At 40.5% G+C, this 21,621-nt stretch overlaps 2 protein-coding genes across 2 annotated transcripts; one reads left to right on the plus strand and one right to left on the minus strand.

Moving 5' to 3' along the window:
- The first annotated feature begins 1,235 nt into the window (after window positions 1–1,235).
- gtf2a2 (general transcription factor IIA, 2) lies at window positions 1,236–4,308 on the plus strand. Its single transcript, XM_074667010.1, has 4 exons — window positions 1,236–1,433; window positions 2,640–2,744; window positions 3,782–3,939; window positions 4,027–4,308. Coding segments are annotated over exons 1-4 (336 nt in total). The 5' UTR covers window positions 1,236–1,361; the 3' UTR covers window positions 4,028–4,308.
- Window positions 4,309–4,413: 105 nt separating this feature from the next.
- Window positions 4,414–16,096, minus strand: LOC141788157 (zinc finger protein 395-like). Its single transcript, XM_074667009.1, has 10 exons — window positions 15,959–16,096; window positions 12,119–12,322; window positions 11,924–12,039; window positions 11,727–11,836; window positions 11,437–11,639; window positions 11,249–11,349; window positions 10,397–10,676; window positions 9,464–9,553; window positions 8,456–8,526; window positions 4,414–6,889 (listed from the first exon to the last, which is right to left on the minus strand). The coding sequence occupies exons 2-10, from the start codon at window positions 12,290–12,292 to the stop codon at window positions 6,778–6,780; spliced, it is 1,257 nt and encodes a 418-aa protein (XP_074523110.1). The 5' UTR covers window positions 12,293–12,322; window positions 15,959–16,096; the 3' UTR covers window positions 4,414–6,777.
- Between the last annotated feature and the right edge of the window lie 5,525 nt (window positions 16,097–21,621).

Here is a 21,621-nt window from a genome sequence, read left to right on the forward strand (position 1 = left end):
TTTTGTTGCCATAGGCAAATGAAAATAGGCTAAACTGGTCTAGTAGTAAATTAAAGGTGTGTTTAGGAAGTTAGAAGGGGCCTCTGTAGAAGTGTTGAGTTTTGATGTTTTGCTGCCATCTGCTGGTATTTGGTTTTAATGCAACCTTCTTGGTTTTAGTCTGAGTGACTGATGAGTTTTGGCTTTAATATGAAATAAAGAGTTTGTGTAACAGGTTTGTACTCAACTGGAAATCTTAGCGCACATAGACATGTTTTACTGGGTTTATTTATTAATTAATTAATTAATTAATTAATTAATTAATTAATTTATTTATTTATTTAGTATTCACAGGGTATAATATAGAAACAAATGGGTTTCCTCGTGTTTCACTACAATTATTCAACAATAACAGAGGAAAACATACAATATTGACATTCCTTGAACGTATTTCAGTTCTTTGCAGCCTTTGTGGCAGCCATCGAGCATGCAGGAGTCAAGCCGAATAAAAGGAAATCCATCCTTCAAAATAAGGCAACCACGTGACTGAGATTTCGTGATGTTCCAATAATGAATTATTTTCTTAAAAAAAAAAAAAAAAGCAAAACTAATTCAGTATTTTAAAATAGATATATGTTTAAAAATACATTTCATGAATAATAAGGTCCAAATAATTCAACTTTTTAACCACTTTTCACAGCAAAGGGCAGAGACATCTGTGTTCAATAATGGAATTTATTATTGTCATTATTATTATTATTATTATTATTATTATTATTATTATTATTATTATTATTATTATTATATTTTTATTATAAGTAGTAATAGCCCTGCTCTTGTTTAGCTTCCAGATTGTAGTACTTTATATTGATATAATGTTATCATGTCATGACAGTGAGCAAAACAGTACTGAGCTTCAAATTATTTTTTGGCTTTTCAAATGGAAAAAAGTTATCTAAAATTGTAGGGTATTATGTAAAGAACACTTAGTATGATAAACACATTTAACGTACAATTTAGCTTGAAAAACTAAAAGAGAAGTTGTTCAAGGCTCAACCAAAATAATTTCAGTACAAACACATACAGTATTTTATCTATTCTGACTGCTTATTATCTGGAGGTTATACCTAACTTTGTGATCGTATAATGTTAGTATTTGTATGTGATTCTGAACATGCTTTGTCGAGATTGTTTTTCTATTCAATTTAACGTTTTAATCCTTCAGGAAGTAACGCTCTTATTTTGAAACGTGTAACCGGAAGCGCTCTGGACAGTCGCTTGTTGTTGTGGAGGGAAGCGGCTCCCAGTTAGCCACATTAGCCCCCTTGTGTGTGTTTAAAGACAGTTTACCGTGGATTTTTGGTTTACTTACGGTCTCAGTAATGGCGTACCAGTTGTACAGGAACACCACTTTGGGGAACAGCCTTCAGGAGAGTCTGGATGAGCTCATACAGGTAAGTTTAACCTGAAACATGACGACTGTTAGCCACATCCAGTTCACATTAGCATGCTGCTAATTTTAGCTCCGAATTCCAATTTGGCTTTATAGCTCACTGCGATTTACTCCAGCACAGATTTCATCCTGTCTCTAGTCACTTTTCTTTACTTTGATCCCTGGTGCCTAAGTTTATATTATCCACCTACAAGAAGTCAATTAATGCAGAGTTTTGCTGCTCTTCAAGTCACATCAGTTTGAAGTGACTTCTGTTAATTGAATTAAACCATGAAATCAGAATTAGCATGAGTTGTCAGGTTTGGTAACGTATCCTCCAGATGATTTGATTTACTGCCTGACAGATGTGGAGGATGTCAAAGTAGGTTCTGTTATTGATTCATGAACTCAAAGAAACAGGCACCAATGTGCAATTGTTTCCAGCTATGAGTTTCAAGTTAGTGATCAACGTCGGGATTTATACATTTAGATCGGTGCATATTGTTTAATTACTCGAAGTTGAATCAAGATGAGGATAAAAAAAGGAAAAAGAACAATGCAATGCCTAAAATGAACAAGGGAAGTGCTGAATGCAGGGGGATTTTTTCAGCAATAATAAAAATTATAACAGTAATAATAATAATAATAGTGATGATAATAGTGATAATAAGTTTTAAAATTGCTTTGGCAGTTGAAATCATTTCAGAAAATCGGGGGATGACAAGATAAACATTTAGCAGGGAGAGATATGCAGGATAGTTATCAAAACATAAATATTTAAAAGGGAAAAAGAAAAGGGAAGGGTTTTTTAAGAAGGTGAATAAAAACGGTTTAAAGGATCTGGAAAAATGGCATAAAATAAATAACAGCATGAATTGATCAAGCAAAAGGACAAAAAAACAAATAATAAATAAATAAATAAAAATTAGTTACATTGACATCAAAGTTCAAGATCACCAGAGGAGCTTAACCTCAGAAGCTCAGGCTGCATGATGGTCCTAGATGACTCTTCTGATATGTAACTCTCAGCAAGACCTTGATGAATTTTAAAGGGGATATGTAAAATCTAAAATGCACATGGAGCTAGTGGAGAGAAGCAAGGACATGAGTGATGTGATGTTGTCTGTTAAACTAGTAGGAATCCTAGCTGCTGCATTTTTATTTGGAAAGTCAGTTTCAGAGGGCTGTTTGACACGGAGGGTAAATATTTGCTTATGTGTGTTTTCAGACCCAGCAGATCACTCCTCAGCTGGCTCTCCAGGTCCTCCTGCAGTTTGATAAAGCAATCAACACAGCGCTTGCTAACAGAGTCCGCAACAGAGTTAACTTCAGGGTGAGTCCACCTTCACTTCTGATGACCTCTGACCCTTTCCCCCCAGACCGTCTTCTTTTTCTCATATTGTGAAGAAAAATCTCTGTAGAGATAAAAAGAAGCTAACTGTTTTCTTCATCAAGTTTTTTATGTCCTAGCTTTATAAGTTGATGGTAAAGGTCTTTGCACACTGAGTCTGTTTTTTTTTTTTTTTTTCGGATGTGTTTTATGGATCTATAATCTGAAAAAAAAAATGTCACACACCGACACCTTGCACACTGAATCCGATGCATTTATTTTGTATTAATTGCGAAAAATCACGGTACAAGAAAAAATGGAATCATAAAGCAATGATGAAGCAACTGATCCTGAGCAGTGGCTGTCAGTATGTTTGAGGTAAGCTGGTGCATGCACACCCACATTCACAGGCACACAGACACACCGTCTCACACACACACACACACACACACACACACACACACACACACACACACACACACACACACACACACACACACACACATATATTCACAAACCTTCGTTCATCATCTAGAAATTGCCCAAATGTGTAGAGAAAATATGTCAGAAAAGATGATAGCCTTCAGCAATTCTTAATAGTCAAACTACCCAGAAAAAGACCTGGGGGGATGTGAAAAAGGGCAGAATATCGAACCTGTATTGAAAAAAATAAAGACAGACTAGAGTTGTGGAGCAAGTGTGCAAACATGATTGACATAACGTGGGATCATTTTTTTAATCAATTTTTAGTTTCAGCAAAAAAAATTGACTCAGTGTGCAAAGGCCTTAAATGTTAAGATTTGTTAGTGATGTTTAAAGTCAATTCAGACTTGATACAGATGCTTTTGTATGACACTATGTCTCTGTCACTTCAGAAACACCAGCAGACTCATTGTAATATTTAGAAATAAGGGAGAAAATACTTTGAAAACGGGCAAAACCTGTGTAGTAAGATAATTTAACTTGATCAAACAGTATGCCTATCAGCCTGCGGGGCTTCTACTTTTGATGTTGAAGCTTGTCCTCTGTCTGTCCGGCAGGGCTCTCTGAACACCTACAGGTTCTGTGACAACGTGTGGACGTTTGTCCTCAACGACGTGGAGTTCAGGGAGGTGACAGACCTTGTGAAAGTTGACAAGGTCAAAATAGTTGCCTGTGACGGAAAGAGTGAGTCGACCCAGAACAAGGTGGATAAATGGTACGTGTCACTTCTTCTATCTACACCCTTCTATAGCACATTCAGTTTCATTGAAAGCCAAATCTGATCAGTGCTCTGTCTCTGCAGACTCTGGCTGCTTTGCTGCAGAGCGACGACTCTCTCTCTGACCGCCTGTTGGTGTCGGACAGAGTCACAGGTGGACCTGGACTGTACATATAATTTATTATTACAGCAGAGTCACAGCTGAGAGGTGTGTGTGTGGGTGCGTGCATGGATTTGAGTGTCAGAGTGGACCAGTGACTGTACCTGCAGCAAATTTCTTTTTTTATTATCAGTTTACATGAGGTTTGTGTTCAGTTTGCTGTTATGATTGAGCTGGAACATCTTTAATAAAAACTTTATTTAAAACCCAGGAAGACTCCGTGTTCTATCCGACAACAGACTGATAAACCAAAGGATACCAGAAGTGTCTGAATCAAGCTTTTCACTTTATTATAACAACATCAGGATTTAACCACAAGTATAAAAGAGTGCATCTTCAAAATGAAACGATTACACTAATAAACATTTATGTTTTTTTCATGGACAAACAGGACGTACAGAGAATATAAATAGAGAAGAATCTTTGTCTCACTTTACTGCAAAGAAACATGAACGTGTTAAAAAGGCTTTAGGAAGGTTGTTTGGTGTTTTTATGTCTGTATACATCCAACATGTGTGTAGATATAAAATATACATCTTAGTAAACGTGTTTTTATATTTGATAAGCCTTTTGATCAATACTGCATGTGATTCCCACAGAAGAGGAGGAGATGGCTTCTGTTTCCTAACATGAAACAAATAAATGGAAGCTCACAAGAACAAAAAACTGATGGGAACTGAAAGATGGAAGAGGGGAGTGATGATATTTACAGCTAGGTGTCTAAAACGTGTGTGGAGATAAGTTTGAATGCGGAGAGAAGATTTAGACCCCTGATGTATGGAAAATATGGAGCTGGATAGTTGAGTTTAGAGTCTGGAGCAGTGAGAGCGCTAACACAACAAAAAAAACACCTTTAAAATCCAGAGGCAGCTGCCAGTAAACAGTTTAAGGATGATAGAAAGAGTTAAATGTTTTGTCTCAGACCGTAACTAATTCTGTTCATACATTTTAATGTCTGCAAAAAGACATTTTAATATGGGACTTAATGGGGATTCCTTGGTTTTTGGGGGCAGCCTCAAGTAGCCACTTTAGCTACAGTTCTTTGCACCACAGTCGCTACTCAAGTGGAAAATGTGAGCAATATGAGTATTTATGAAAATTATATGGTGAATATTGTTCACAGTAGAAATTACAGCCGCGAGTGAGTCAATTCAAGCAGAGCTGCAGGTGTGGCTGATAGTATCTCCTCTTAGACATCTTTTCTATCATAAAATGTGTGATTTATTTCAGGTTTTATTTTCTCTTCATACAGAAGTCGCTACTTAAAGTCAAGAGATGGAAGATAAATGATCAAAAATGAAATATTCCTGACATAAGTGTTCTCTTTTGCCTCTTATAGGGAAAGTTAGCAGTCCCTGAACAAACGAGTGGCCTGTTAAATTGAATGTTTCCACTGCGTCTCATGAAGAGATGGAAACAAAAGCACCTGATGGTCAGTTTGTTGTGTCAGAGTTCAAAGCTGCCCCAGAGTCGGGTCTTTATGTCCAAACTGCAGATTAAATCAGCAGCCTGAGGAGCACCAAAGAGACCAGAAGACTCCCTGATTTATAACATCTCAGCAACACAAACAAAAACAAAAGATTTTCTTGTTGCTTCTCGGTTAACGGCAACAAATAATCCGCATCTGTCTTCCTCAATTTGAAAGATTAACACGTAAATGCAGGAACTCAAGGTCAGTGCTGCTAAATGGTCTGTCATAGCATGTCTCTTTCAAGAAATCAATATTTAGCTGCTTTCTGTTGTCCAGAGCTGCTCCAAGCTAACCCTCACAACTAAATTAGGATATCTATATATGTAACAGACTACCTGCTGCTTATTACAGTGACGTTTTCCAGGCACAAACCCTGTGAAGTAAGACTCTCAAATAAGTGGTCTGGTGAGAGTGTTCATGCATATGCACCTCTTTGCTGCATCCTTTTGAATGGCCAGCAGGGGGAGACTCCCTTTGCTGTATAAAGAAGTAAGACTGTGCAGAAATCTCAAGTTACGGGATGACACTAATGTCCTGAAAACCTTTGACACTGCAGCAGGAGATGATTACAAGATTGCTAATTTTCACCAGTCACATGTAGCAGACAGGATTACTGATTTTAATTGTGCACATTGCAAAAAAAGGAGCTTGTGGTGAAAAATTAATATCTTAAACCCTTTCTATTACAAAAGTCAAACAAAGTCACTCTGGCTCCTAAGGAACAAGATAGGGACGGCATCAACTTGAAGATCTAAACCTGTTTAAAAACCTTTACACACTTTGGCTTTTTGAAATGTATCAGAGTATTTAGGAGCCTTAAAAATGACTGTTCTTAATCAGCAATCTGTAAATGTGAGTATTTAGGAGTCAGACAACAGAGACTGTTCAAATTGTGACACAGATGGCTGGTTTTACAGAGAGCACCTTAACTGAGACAGCCGGACGCAAAAATAAAAACAACTAACATGGCTGCCTCAAGGTCGAAGGTCACAAAATAGCTGCACTGATAGGACACGACGTCTACAAAATACATTCAGAAGACACTTAAACAATAAAAAGACACGTCTATCTGATGTAGAAAGAGTATAAAAATGATAACAAAAAATATGTCAGATGTAAGAAAGTATAAAACATCCACCAGAGGGTGAAGTCCACAGACTCCATCAGTCCTTCTTTGTTCCTCCTCTTCCTCTTCTTCCTCCGCTCAGTCCAGGAAGCGTTGGCAGGCTTTCTTCCAGCGACAGGCCGTACACCACTGATCTCTGTGCTCAATGCCGTACACTTTACGACACTTCTTGGCTTCACCGCGGATCCTCCTGATACAAAGAGAGATCTGTTATCACTGTGGTCTACATCAGGGCTTATTCACAAAGCTTCTCAGAGTCTTCTTAGAGACCTCTTAATTTTGCCAAAAAATTCCTAGCAAGGACTCTTAGCTTAAGAGAGATCTGACAGCTTCTGAGAGCAACTCTGAGCAAGAAGGAGACAGAAACTTTTATCTTGTGTGATTGACCCTGTCACTAGGTGTGACGCAGTCTCCTAAAAACTGTGATTGGTTGATACAAAATGGGAAATGATGAGGGGGAAAAAATGTTCTGTGCTCCTAATAATGAATGGACAGTAAAACAAATGGATGACTGTATCAAGACACGTGTAATCGTGACATTAGTTTTATATCATGATGATGAAACTCAGCTTAATTAAATTAACAGTGACACAGCTTCAAAATGTTTGAACATACCTCATTTACACACCGATTATATTGATTTGCTTATTGATCTGTTTACTGTCCGTGCTGGTCATGTTACAACTCAATGTGTTTGATTTTAATGGTGCCGAGACTCAGTCCTTTTCAGAAGTGGTTTGATTTTGCAGAACAACCAAAACAACGTACGACATGAAAAGAAAGGAGAGCAAGCTAAGCTGAAAAATTACTGGTTGTAACCCTTCATTATGGTTGAGTTTAAGCCTCATATAAATTAGAGTCACTCTGGCTCCAAAGACACAAGATTAGGGCCTGTGTCCATTGACCACAATTTGTAAAGTTTGTAAAAACAGCACCCATGATCTCAATTTCAATTACTCATACTTTTTTTTTAGCTCACCTAAGTGTTGCAATGCATCAAATATGACACATAATGTCTATAAGTTCTTATACACACTGTCCATGAACACATGGGAGCAGGAAGGAGAAAAAAAGCTTAAGTACAGAGCACCGCTCACTCCTACTCACTGTCACGATATTACTGAAGTAACACTGTGGCACTTCTGTTTCCATTAGCACTGAACATTCAACAGTCAATTTCAAATTCTCATTTTGGTTCAGATATGACTTTACCAGATGCACTTTAACAAGGAAATAGCAAATATGTAGCATTAGCAGCACCTGAAGATTGAGACAATGTATCTATGAAACCAACAGGGGTGCAACTATTGTATGACGTCCTGAAGAGTAAATAAACCCTGGACTCATATTTATATCAACAATTTGTTTTGTTGGAAAAGTATTTAAATTCCTCAACTTGTGTTAAAAATGTGCAAAGAGACTGCCCCCTACATGTTGAAACCTGCTACTGCAACTTTTTTTTTTCTTTACTCCCACCTGATCTGGTGTTTGGTGAAGTATTCGCTGCAAGTTGTTTTAATGGCAATGATTCTCTAAAATGTTTTTATCTGTGGGGATTCTCTACGTAATGTTCTCTGGTGCTTATAATTAAAATCTGAGCCTTTCAGGAACAGAAAGAAGATACAGGATTATAGCTGCAAGAGGATGCAATCTGCAGGAGCAACTGTGAAACTTATACCGGTAGACCTAATGATATTCAAAAAAAAAAAAAATGTTGGGCCCAGGTTGAAAAAATGTATAAGTGAATTGTACTGACCTGTTGGGGGCCCCCTGTTGCTGCAGCCATTGCTCTCCTACACTGACAGAACGAACTCGTAACGTCAAACCCTGAGGAGGACAGGAGAAGAAGAAGAAAGAGAGTTAGTGTTGTTTGTTAATAATAGTTCCTCATTTGGGGGCAAAGAGTTATTCCTCTGCTCTGTCTGTATTTCCTCTGCTTCTTTGCTAATGTCCTTTGTGTTCATCCCTTCTGGTCAAAAACATTCTGCAAATCCTCCTTCAACCAGTAGGTGGCAGCACTGTGCCATGGAAGATTGATGGAAAATGTGACCACAAACCATACAGGAGGGGATTTTCCTGCTGAATGAAACCCATCAGGGAGGAGCACACACTCAAACACACACACATACACACACACACACACACACACGCACACACACAGAGTTCACCCCCCTTCAGAGTAAAACCAGTCTTAACAGGCTCCTCTGGGCTGCTGGAGGAAATAAACAATAGCTTGCTGTACAGGATCCGGGTAGAGAACACAGAACTGAATTGGAGAAGTGTGTGTCTGTGTCTGTGTGTCTGTACATGAAGACACACAGTAGTCAGTACATAAATCAACATCTGACCTAATAATCTCAGGGGAAATCCAAATCTGTCTGTTTTCTATCAAAACCAAACAATGAAGACGCTGCAGCCCATCTGCAGAGTTTCCTGCTGCTCACTATTTGCTTTAGAGCCAGAACTCATCGCATTGCATTCTTCGTCTGCACACACAGCTGCTGTTTTCCTCACTTCTTAAAGCGCTCATTAGAAACCTAAACCTGTTGTTTGGAGCTGAGCAGGTGGTGTAAACAGTTCTTTTTTGGTTCTGAGATGGAAAGAGAATGATAGAAATCTAAAAATGCTCCAATAAGAGTTAAATCTACAGGCGCACCAAAGTGCTGTCAGCATCATGCAAGAACAGTTTGAAAGGATTTTGTTCTTTTTTATGAAGAATTCAGACACCTGGTCCAAACACATATTATTGTTTTTGAAGGGTTACCTGTCGGACGCAAGTGGTGGGTGTGGCCGTCCAACGACAGGGGGCTGTGTTCGGTGATGCTGCTGACATCACAAGACTTGGAGGAGGAGCCTAGAGAAGGAAACAAAAGGTTACAGGTTACAGTTTAAAAAGTGACACTGTAAATTGGAGACTTTCAGCTGAATGTGTCAGTGGATATCCAGTTTGCAACAGCTGTTCAAACACAGAAGTCCTGGGGAATGCATCCTAGTTTAGTTTGATATACGTGGATATATTTGCCATAATCTCTTCATCAGATCAGTATTTAATGATGATGATATAAAGCTCTTTGAGAGGGATGGCCCTCAATCAACAGGCTACTTTTAAAGCTCAAATACTGCTCCATCCCTGCCGTCTTCATGCTTTAGAGGAGGGACTGCTCAGTCCACTGTTTCCCTGTTTGAAGCTGTTTGGGGCTTTTAGAAACACCTTTGACCGGCTTTAGATAGCTAGTGCACATCTCCTTTCAAGAGTCAACAAATCAACACCAGCACAGGCGGAATATCCTCCATGCTAACAGGCAAACTGCAGTGCTACACGGCATGTCTGTCTCCTTCAATGGTGTTGTTTTTGCTGAAAGGCCTATGTTGCTGGCCTTTTGGCATTTGATGGAAATGCAGACAAAAAATGGGTGTTTCTGGAACTATGAAGTTTCCAGAACTGTTTAACAAGTAAGTTAAAGTTGCTACACCTCCTGGTTGAAAACACCAAATGCTATAAAGTTATTCAACTCAAGGCTTAAGTCACTAGCGTGTACTCGCCAGCTGAATGAATAATTCAACAACAACGAAACGAGTGACACTGTTAACTATTCAAGAGAAATACATTAAATAATGTCTTTCTGTCAATTTAGTGGTAAAAAGCAATGAATGCAGCAATAAGCTGTCAATCACCCACAATAAGCCACGCCCATACCTGGTAGGAGTGCTCTGATTGGACCTGCCACAGGCTGCCAGAGGTGGAGGGGGCTGAGCGACTCAGAGCGCTGCAATCTGGGGGAGATGGGGACTCAGGTGATGGAGGGGATGGAGGAGGAGGGCTGGGAGGCTCAGGGGAGGAGGTGGGTGAGGAGGGGGCGGGGCCACCAAGGAGAGGAAGAGGTGAAGACTGCTGCTGCTGCTGGTCCCATTGGCTGATTTCAGTGTAGTAAAAATCTTCCTCACTGCGGGAGCAGCGCTCGTGTTCACCTCCTCGGCTGTCGGGGTCAAAGGTCAGATATGTTAACTATAAGTTTCTGAATGTATCATATTTGATACATGATTTTAAAAGACCTCCATCTTATCGACATGATGAATAGTTTCCTTAAAACCTGTTCAAGACCCTAAAAAAATGTATCTCACTTCCTTGAGGATTATCATTGCCTCTATAAGCAGCAGAAGTAGTACTTTGACCCTTGTCAAAATCATCCACAAAGATTTTTTCATGAAGATTGTCTGGTATTTTTAAGGAGTTGCAGTAAGAATAACATCCAAAGTGTCCCTCTCTTGCTGAAATAAGTATTTTCTGCATTAAAATCCTGCACATTTATCAAAAACTTCCCTAGAAAATCAGTCAAATTTGTCAAATGTGATACAAAAAAACATCATGAAAAAAACGATGAAGCAATATTTTTTTGTGGATTTTATGAAAAGGGTTAATAAACATCTCAGTTCCAAGAAATATGAATATTCTGATTATTTTTTAAAGGGTCAGGATTTAAAGTGTTAATATTTTTAATCATGAGTCTGCTTTTTAGAGGTCACGACATAGATTACACTTTTATCTTACCACAGGTGTGTCGTCCGGATGTGACGTTTTATCCCCACCACTGAGGTCAGCACCTTTCCACAGCTTGGCCACAGACACCTGTACGCTGATTTCATTGAGTTCTGTAGGTGTAAACACGCCATCATCACTTCCTGTTTGATCTGTTAGCATGTTCTTTGTCATGTGAAGTTCATAAAACCTCAGCTTACTCTGCGTTTCCTTGGCGCTGGTTCATCAAACAGCACCTGCTCGATCTCCATGTCCAGTCCTTCATCGGAGGGTGCAGCTGGGCTCACTGCAGGCTCTGTGACCGGTGAGGACGGGGCGGGGCTTCCATTGCTGTTGCCTACGCTCCAGTATCCGCTGCTGCCGCTGTCTGAAAGCTCGCTGCATCCGTAGTCCATCATTGGAGCTGAGATAAAGAGAATGTTTCAGAATATCTTTCTACTTTTGCTGTTTTTGTTATTTCTTGTAACTTTTTATGCCTTTGTTTGCATACCTGTTGCATCCTGGTGGGCGGGGCTGTGCAGACGAGGACTGCAGGACAAACTGCTGAGCACCATTGCCGCCATCAGCTCATCCATGTCCACTTCTGCTGGACTCCTCTGACTGTAGGAGGAGAAGAGGAAATTAATTTAAACGTGGTGTAAACTTTGCAAACAGACGCTCAAACAGGAGACAGAAATGAGGTCCAACCTTCTGGGGACGTCGATGCAAGAGGAGACGGATCTGCTGCAGAACGGAGGCCCTGAAACCTCCACCTGATCCACCATGCCTGAAGCGTCACCTCCTCCACTGCACTGAAAATACACCTGAGAGGAAACAACAAGGCTTGCTGTGATTGGCTGTGAGTGAAAGTAATCTTCCACCAATGATGGGATAAGATCTCACCTTCAACCCGGGATGACCTTTGACCCTGCTGATGCTCTGCTGTCCCGCTGCAGTCGACATGATGACGCTGGTATCACTTGACTCCTGTCCTGTTTGTGTTCCTGAAGCAGGGCAGGATGAGCTCAACAGAGTGCCAAGAGGAGAACGCTTTCCTAGACGAGTCTTTGGCAACATGTCTGCCTGCCTGTGAGAGTGAGTCACAATCTGAAGCACAAACAGAGAGACAAACTTTTAGGCTGCCTGCATAAAATAAAGTTTTACAGCTTGGTACAAGAGAAATCTCAAACGACAGAAATTGTTCCAAATCTGAAGACACATCAGCATCTCTTTAGTGAAACCGCTGTAATTTCTCTCTGCTTTACTTCAACACCACTAGATTTGTCACAGGTGGTGGTAAGGTGTTGCTCCTTGCTGATCATGTGTATTGGCATTTTCACAGAGTACCAAATTTCGAATAACTGTGTTTATCAAATGCACGAAAATCCGCCCTCTAATTATTGCCATCCCTGATGTCATGCTGAGACTGAACCTGACCTAAACATATACAAATGCAGATTCCCCGATACCGGGCTACATGTGGACATAGCCCAAACAAAGCATTTGAAACACTCTCTGGGGATGGGGAATGAGCAGGAAGAGGGGAAACAGAAGGGATGAAGGGGACAGAAGATGAGATACAGGTGAATTTTATGAAAACAGGGTTTTAGAAGAGATGAAATAGACGGCAAAAAGTGTTCATGTCTTATTTTTAGTAAAATTGACTTATTTGAGCCACAATCACCAGGAAAATGTCTTGACAGAATTTATTTGTAACTCAGGTGTCATTTTGGTCTTTTAACATCTTGAAATTAGTCATTTTTTTCTGGAGTTTTCTAGTAAATTTGTTTCATATTATGTCTAATGAGACTTTTTTTCACTAAAAATAAGATTAACACTTGCTCAGAATGTGGTTTAGCAGTGTGCATAGAGACAGAGGACTGAGCTGCAGATTCTGCAAAGTGCTGTATGTGTCTGCAGCAGAGAAGCTTAGACACAGAACTTGTTCGGCTTCAGACCACAGAGATAAATAAAAAACCAATAACTCTTAACTCTGAATTAACAGTAAACAAAAACATAAATGTCATATTGAATCACTTTTCACACTCACTCACTGACAGACAAATTAAAAGGTCAGAACCAGGCGAGTCAAATATCCCTCCTCTCCCTCCTCTCCGCAGTCACATGACCTGAGCAGGGTCTGCTGGGAAAAGGTCTGCTCTGGATTAGCTGTTCACAATCGAGAGCAGCTCTATGCTCCATAGATCTGAGTGACTCACAGCAGCAAAGTCATTTACAGTCAGGCTGCTGTGTGTGTGTGTGTGTGTGTGTGTGTGTGTGTGTGTGTGTGTGTGTGTGTGTGTGTGTGTGTGTGTGTGTGTGTGTGTGTGTGTGTGTGAGCAGATGGCTTTTACGGTAATTCAATGTTTCTTTATCACATTACATCTGCTTACCCTGAAGAGAATTACAGCACCTTCACTGCTGAACTGTGGGGCAACAACAACATGACCCCCCTACTTACCCCCCCCCCCCCCCCCCCCCCCGCCCATGTTCACCCCCCACCTCCCACCCCACCACCACCATCACTCACACACCACCCATCTAAACCCTTTCAAGACTTCCAGATAACCAGTGAGTCAGAGCAGATAGATTTCCACAGAATCTCGCAATCCTGAACCATTTGTTTTGAAAGTCTCTGTGAGGACTATTCATTTGGTGTTAATTACCGTGACACCTTGGGCGGTAGTATTCTATCAGCGACTGTCATAGATATATTTCTCATGCCAAGGCATGGATATTATGTTGGCCAAGGCATGCAACTTTTTTGTCTGGGACAACTTTTCCCAGGACGCAAAGCAACAAGGTAAAGTATTGATTTGCCACATGATTGTTTGAAATCAGTTGCACCAAAAACAAGTTCTTTATAGGCGCAGAAGACAATGAAGCGAATGAAATGTCTGTTCATGTTTGACTTCATGCCTCTTTGTAGGAATTTTTTAAATGCGCTGTGAGGACTTTCTGTTCAGCGTGGAATGCAGTGACACCTGTGGTCAGAATAGGTAGTTGTTTTTTTTCTTTTTATTAACTTATTGATTTATTTATCCCCACTTCGGTCGGTGGGCCTTTCTGTGTGGAGTTTGCATGTTCTCCCCGTGCATGCCTGGGTTCTCTCCGGGTACTCCGGCTTCCTCCCACAGTCCAAAAACATGATCATCAGGTTAGTTGGTCACACCAAATTGTCCCTAGGTGTGAGTGTGTGCATGCATGGTTGTCTGTCTATGTGTCAGCCCTGCGATTGACTGGCGACCAGTCCAGGGTGTACCCTGCCTCTCGCCCAATGATTGCTGGGATAGGCTCCAGCCATCTGCAACCCTAAACAGGATAAGCGGTATAGAAAATGGATGGATAGATGGATTTTTTTTTTTTTTTTAAGTTATCTTTATCTTTTTTATGCTTTTAGATAAGATGAGGATAGAGGAGGAAAGTGGGCAGTAACATGGTGAGAATGAAGAGTGACATGACTTTTTCTAAGGTTTGCATTTGGATCTACTTTTTAGCTCAACTTTTCTTTGTTCAACTTAAAGTTTTTTTTGGTGTGTCAGTTTTTGAAAAACATGCATTAAAATGCCCTCTTGAGGGAAGTTGAAAAAAATGCCCCCTTGGAAGACAAAACTAGCCCTATGTTGCCCTTCTTGGGAGCCAAGATGCACATCAAGTGCCCTCTTTGAAGCCAAAACTCATGCCAAAGTGTCCTCCTGGTTGGAAAAACACACTTAACTGCCACCTAAGAGAGGAGGCAAAATATGCTCTTACCTGCCCTTGAAAAACATGCCGAATCTAGTGCCCTCCTCAGCGGCAAGAACTCCCTGTATGTGCCTTTCTTTTCTTCTTTTTTTTTTATTTTCACCCCTGTCTTCAAAAAGTCACTGCCACTGATCACGAAAGCCTCATGCTGAATCTTTGCTCCTCTGCAGCTTCACCCTCTCACCCAAATACAGTCACTGTCCCTTTGAGAAGAAAGAAGACAGCAACTGCTTCATTGCCAAAACAGCAGCTTTAAAACACTCCATTTACAATATAATTGCATCAGCAACACTGTAAAGGTTTTGGATGGATTTAAGGTCAAGTTCTTCGACACTGACATCGGAAAAACATCTTTATGGAGCTCCTTGTGGACACACAAGTCGTCGTCCAAATACCTCTACATGTGCTTTAACCAGAACTAACAGACAAAAAACAGGCCAAAAGTTCACTGAAGTGAGAGCACTGGAGGAACACACAGAAACACACACATACTGTACAAACACACCCCCTTCTGTCTGCAGCTCTGAACCAATCACATTCCTTCAGTGTCAAGTTCACACCCTTCACAATAAGAGTCCTCCATGAGCACAAAAACAACTTCAGTCCGTTGATTCTTGCACCATGAAAGGAGAAGTTTAGGGTCTAATGTTACAGAAATAAAACATCTTCTCCTTTTTTTTCACCAATCGATCTCTTTACGCCGCTTATGAAGGGAGAAAAAAACAACACAAAAACATGTACACCAGAGCAGAGACAGAGGAAAAGTTCTGACTGCAGGAATGTGTGAAGCCGATTCATCCACATCAATCGAGAAATGAAAACACAAACTGCAGGAGCACAAAGGTGAAGCCATAAAGTCACATTTTCTTTGTGAACTTCAGCAGCAGCTTGGTCAGCAAACACTGAATAAAAAAGCAAATCCAGGAAAGCAGAAGACAGTTTGTATAAAAAGATTGAAGGTGGAGGTGTGAGTTAAAGCATGCAGGAGCTGTCACATACCTGCTCGGTCTGAAGATCCAACAGAAAAACAACAACACTTCCAGCAGGTCTGTGTGTGTGAGAGTGTGTGTGTGTCTCTGAGTGTGTCCACTGCTGCTCAATGAGAGCTGAGAGTGTGAGCTGTTGCAGGCTGCAGCCAGTCTGAACACAGAGGAGAAAACTGCATGCAAAACCTGGACCGGATCAGTGCAGGGCTCATGGAAGGGAGTCCTTGTTTTCATGACACTGCAGCAACACAAAGCAGGTTAGGATGAGGAGGAATCTTCCAGAAACATGAAATTCAAAGCATGATGTCTCATATTTTCACTTCCACAAAGATTGATTGATAATCACCTAAAAGTGACGCGACCACAGAAACCTGTGGTAGAGGGCAAAGCAGAGCCTGATGTGATGCAATAACGGCAGTTTCCACTGCGTGCTTGATGACTGCACAGGTTACACACTGGTTTAATGATGCATCATCACCTCATCTGACGTCTTGTGGAATTTTTTATCGGAGAGCTGGCATGAAAATCTCAGCCTTAAGTCAAGAGGAAAGGTTCGACTGTTTGTGTTCACACATGCAAGGCTCTGTGGAGAATACAGGAGGCTTTCAGGAATTCTGTGCATGTGTGAATACAGCTCCAAATTTCTTTGAAAACTTCTGTTTTTGTTTATATCTTTACAATAATGGATGAAATATAAGATTGTGAGGAGTGATAATGGAAGAGACAGGAAATTTAATATTTCGAGAAGTGAGCTTCAAAAAGCTCCTGCAGGCAGATTTTTATTTATCCCCTCTGCTCAAACAGCCTGAGTACTCCACTGACTCAATTATAATTTGTGCTTTGTGTTAAAGGATTAATATTTATAGAGCATAAAATCCGGGTAGTCAAAACAACACAAATAATCTTTGTCAGAATGTGATTGAGGAACTGTTTATTTCTCCCAATGCCTGATATGACACATCACAAGTATATTCTTTAAACACTGAATTGAAAAAAAAATCTAATCAGATTTAGTTTGTAATATGTTCTTCTGTATAAAAGGTTTAGCAATGATATAACAATCCATAAGCATCATATTGTACATACACGTTGTGATCTGTGCAGGTAGTCCACTCCCTGTTCTCCCAGCAGCCCCTGCTGTAGCTCTGCAGCCTCGTAGTAAACAAGAGCACCACGTGGTGAGGATCTGCTCTCTGATTGGTGGAGCTCAGCAGTGCAAGAACACACCCCACAGAGGTCTTGTTGTTTACTGACTTTTTCTGCACCTCAAACTGACAATACAGTACAGCACATTCCTGAAATACTGTTGCACAGCTGCACCAAGGCTCATGTCCTACCTCTACTCCACACACCCACAGTGTTTTTTTTTCTTTTAAGTTTGTGTGTGAATCATTCATGTTTAATATCCTCTACGTGCAAACAGGAGCACAGTAGGTCAACAGGCGTCACAGTAACACTGTGTACACACTAACCTGGATGTGGGAGCAGATTTCCTGCTCCTCCTCTGCTCATTTAACACTTTCGTAGCTTTTTCTGTGGATCATTTCTGACAGGGTCTTGTAGGAATTTGCAATTGCAGTGTTCCTGCATGTGCAAAACGATGCACAGAAAAGCAGATAAAGATAGATACAGTGCAAACATACTGTAATAAAATAATCCTGGATTATCTGAATATTATAGACGTTATAGGATGTATAGGAAACAGTGTAATAATCCTTTAAACCACAGTTTGTAACAGTATTGAGGTCTGTATTTCCAGTTTTTGCTCATGCATAATTCAAATTTTCGCAGCTTCACTTAGTATATACATGTACTTAGTGTGTGTGTGTGTGTGTGTGTGTGTGTGTGTGTGTGTGTGTGTGTGTGTGTGTGTGTGTGTGTGTGTGTGTGTGTGTGTGTGTGTGTGTGTGTGTGTGTGTGTGACAAAGAGCAGTCTGTGGGCGGAGATCAGTCCCTCACTGATTACATAATCCACTTGGACTGTACCTCCATGTCCTCAGTGAGCGCGCGCACGCATATGTGTGTCTGCACGCAACAACACACACTGCTGCTCGGCTCGTGAGCTACGTGCTGATAGTGACGCTCCTGCTGATTCAAAGGAACATCCAGTCTGTTTACGCGCCTGACCCACTTCACTGCAGAGGACACTGCAGAAGCACGCCGAGTGCTGAGGAGGAGTTTTACAGCTATAGTAAAAAAAGAAAAAGAAGAAGAGGAAGAGGAAGAGGGAGGAGGAGGAAAAGAATGTAATCCCCAAAGCTTCAAGAATAAGAGCTCAGATAGCTCACGGGAGGAGGAAAGAGGTGGAATAATGCTAAATACATTCTGTTCCCAAACAGCCTGAGCCGGTCAGTGGACAGATCTATGATTGGTGCATCTATCCCCCATGAGTACAAACACCTTATGCCTCTAGTCACACAGATACATCTTTATAAGACATACATAAGGAAAAATAAATTATTATGCCCATCAGTGAGAAAGACACTAGAATTAAGCTGTTATTACATTAGATATTTGAGTTTTACATGTTAAAGATATGAGGTACTTGTGTAGAATTCACCTCTGACATTTTAAGCAAACTCCAAAAACTAACATCAATGTCTGTTTACAAAATGCTTTGCAGGGTAATCCACACAAAGACCATTTGATTCTGCACAACTGAATTAAGTGTTAGGGCTTTCAACATTTAAAACCATCAGTAAAGATGAGTGTTTGGGTTGAAGCCGGTGAAAGTGAACTGAATTACAAACCCAGAAAAATGCCTTATTTCAAAATTAACCCTTTATCACCCAAGCGTCATTCAGGCCATCTGTACTCTACTGTTATTCTGTTTTAAAGCCAGTGCTCTGAGACGTGTCACTAAGACTAAGTTAGTGAATTCTGGTTATGTCCTACCAGTGCTCATCTAAGCAGGGCTAACGTAACCTCACTCTTCATTTTATTGATAGACTCTCAAGTTTGAACAGACCACTGCAGAATAACTGCTGCATGTGGGTTGGGATGGACATTATCACAGCTTAACCCATGTTGTAGCCTTTAGCTCGGGCTGTATCACCCTCCTGTTTATCTTTCTTCTGCTCTTCTGTCCTTTTTCTGTCTGACAGGTTAGGCTCCAGTGTCAACCATCACTACATTGACAGCGCTCTTCTATCATCACAGAAATAGTTTTCAGCAGAGAAGAACACAGATCTCTCTACTCACTACGAAACTTAAGTCTGGTCCTGTCTGACCTGACCCAAGTGGGAAGCTGAGAAGTAGCATTAAGGAATAACCTGTATTGGCACTGATAACCTCATTTTAAAGTATGGATTACAATCAGGTACATATCAAGAAAGGAGACTTTTTCAAAACCACTCAGAGAGTCTTCACAGTCATATAAGGACCTGCTTGAATTGTCTTGTTATCCCAAACAGTTGAGGAGTTACAGTATTTTAAGAGCACTTGTAAAATGGGAGTGCCAGCGCTACAACGGGTAATAAAGCATTAAAAAAATGACACCTGAATTGTACTTGAAATGTACTTGTCTAATTTCTTGTATCAAGAAATTATTACTTCAAGAAAATTGTCAAATATGTTTTTCTTATATCATCAACAACTTTATTAAAGGACATATAGGTGCCATTTTTGCCTTTTAATATCTGTAATAAGACATTTTTGGACTTGTCAGGTAAATGTGACACATTTTAAGTCTAATAAGATCATTTATACTAAAAACAAGACAAACACTTGCTTGGTTTTATTTATTTAATTTATTCTTTATGCTAAAGTGCAAAACAAATACCACCGTTTAAGAACTCCAGACTGTCCCTTTATGATGTAAGTGCACAATGAAATGTGCATATTTACACCACGTCTAGTGTATAGTCTGATAATATTAAACTTAAAGGTGACAGCATGTCAGAGGTTGGGCCTCACCCTCACAGATTACTGTACATACAGAGTGAATTACCCAGCTGCTGCTGCTGCTGTGTAATCCTGATTAGTGAGTAATGAGCCTCAATCTACGCTCTGAGCAGCTGTGAGAGGATTAACCATTTGTGCACATGGAGGGAAAGACCACAGAGTACCATGGTGATACTTTCACAGGACACTTTCTGCTCTTCTTTTGCAGGATGTAACAGCTGGGCATGCAAAACCAGTGCTGCAAGACCGGAGCAGACAGGAGACTTAGCTCATGTCTGTGTCCTTTGTTTAAACTCTGGAATCAAATCACCCATAATGCCTTTCACAGCTGTTTGATTGGGTGATGATTTCATCACTTTATCAGCTCAGACTGTCTGTAGCAATGATCAAACACCTGAAACTCCTCACTGATAGTTTCAGCTCTGAATATGAACTTGTTAGGCCGAAGCAGCTCAAGAAATAAATGTTCTTGTCCCACTTTGGTGCAGAAGAGCTCAACCTCAGCGCCACAGCGTTAACAAACCAGTGAGACGGAGCATGTTTCCTCCTCTTCCTGACAGCTGTGGGTACGCTCTGTACAGACTGAACTTGGACTGTAAGTGTCTCACAGTCAGCTGGCAGACGTGCTGGACGTGCTGCTAAACCTCACGTCCAACCATGACTCAGTGAATGGTTGGTCACATTTTGGCGTCATCATGACACAGAAACATCATCTGACTCAGTGAATCTTTCAAAATGCTGCAGCCTTTCCCCAAACCTGCCTCCACCCATTATTAAAGTAATGACACACTTTCACATGAACTTATGAAATGACTGAAAGTCACACAGCAACACCTTTCTCTGAGACAAGGATTAGTTTTTAATCAGATATTAAAGACAAACATTTATTTACAAGCAGAAGAAAAAACTCAGACAGTGTCTGAGAATCCAGTCATTAAAGTACAATCTCTGACGTAAACAGAGTCATAAACTGTGTGGGCTGTCAGGGCTGAATATTACATGCAAAGCTGGCTACCTGTGGGAACTAAAGCCACAAACTTTATCATGGCTATAAAACAGATGGAACAAAAACTAATTTTGCGAGCTATCCTTGAACCATTTTCTTGTTAACCGTCCCTTAGATAAACAAAAGTTCACTTGTGTCTTCTTCACTATCTGTTGTAGACACGCATATATAAATATTTTTGGGGGGATCTGAATAAACTAGCCTCAAAACTCCCATAACCTTTTAAAAGTGAGGACATCGATCCAACAAAGCTAATTTGAGCTCACACTACACCAGTCTAACCAGCAACACTCACAGTAGAGCAGAAAATGAGGGGGAGGGTCCGAGTAAGTGAGTGAGAGGAGCACAAACTTAACTATGATCACAGATGTGAGGAGCTGTAGGAAAAAATATTTAAACCTACTAATATAAAAATAACGCAGGGCCCCATCCTGGATTTGGTTTGCTTGGTGGCATCTTGTTTCCTACTTTCACAACTTTTGCAGAATCATTGTACAGTTGCTGTATGATAAACAGTGACATGTATCAGCTTCAAAATGCTAATGAGCTCAAGACTGCTGTGGAAAAACAAACACAAAACACAACAGGACAGGAAACAGCTGATCTGATGATCATACAGACCACTCTGCCCTCATGTGTTCCGGAGGAGTACTACAGTGCAACAGGGACACATCTATGCATGTGTAAATGACTATGTTGCTGTAGAGTTAACAGAAATAATTGTATCAGGGTATTTTAATCCTCATCTTATTTGCAAAATCCAAACT

This window comes from Halichoeres trimaculatus, unplaced genomic scaffold (assembly GCF_033239565.1).
Source record: "Halichoeres trimaculatus isolate MK-OKI-2021-1 unplaced genomic scaffold, fHalTri1.1 fHalTri1_scaffold_3, whole genome shotgun sequence".
In the NCBI taxonomy this organism is placed as follows: Eukaryota; Metazoa; Chordata; class Actinopteri; order Labriformes; family Labridae; genus Halichoeres; species Halichoeres trimaculatus.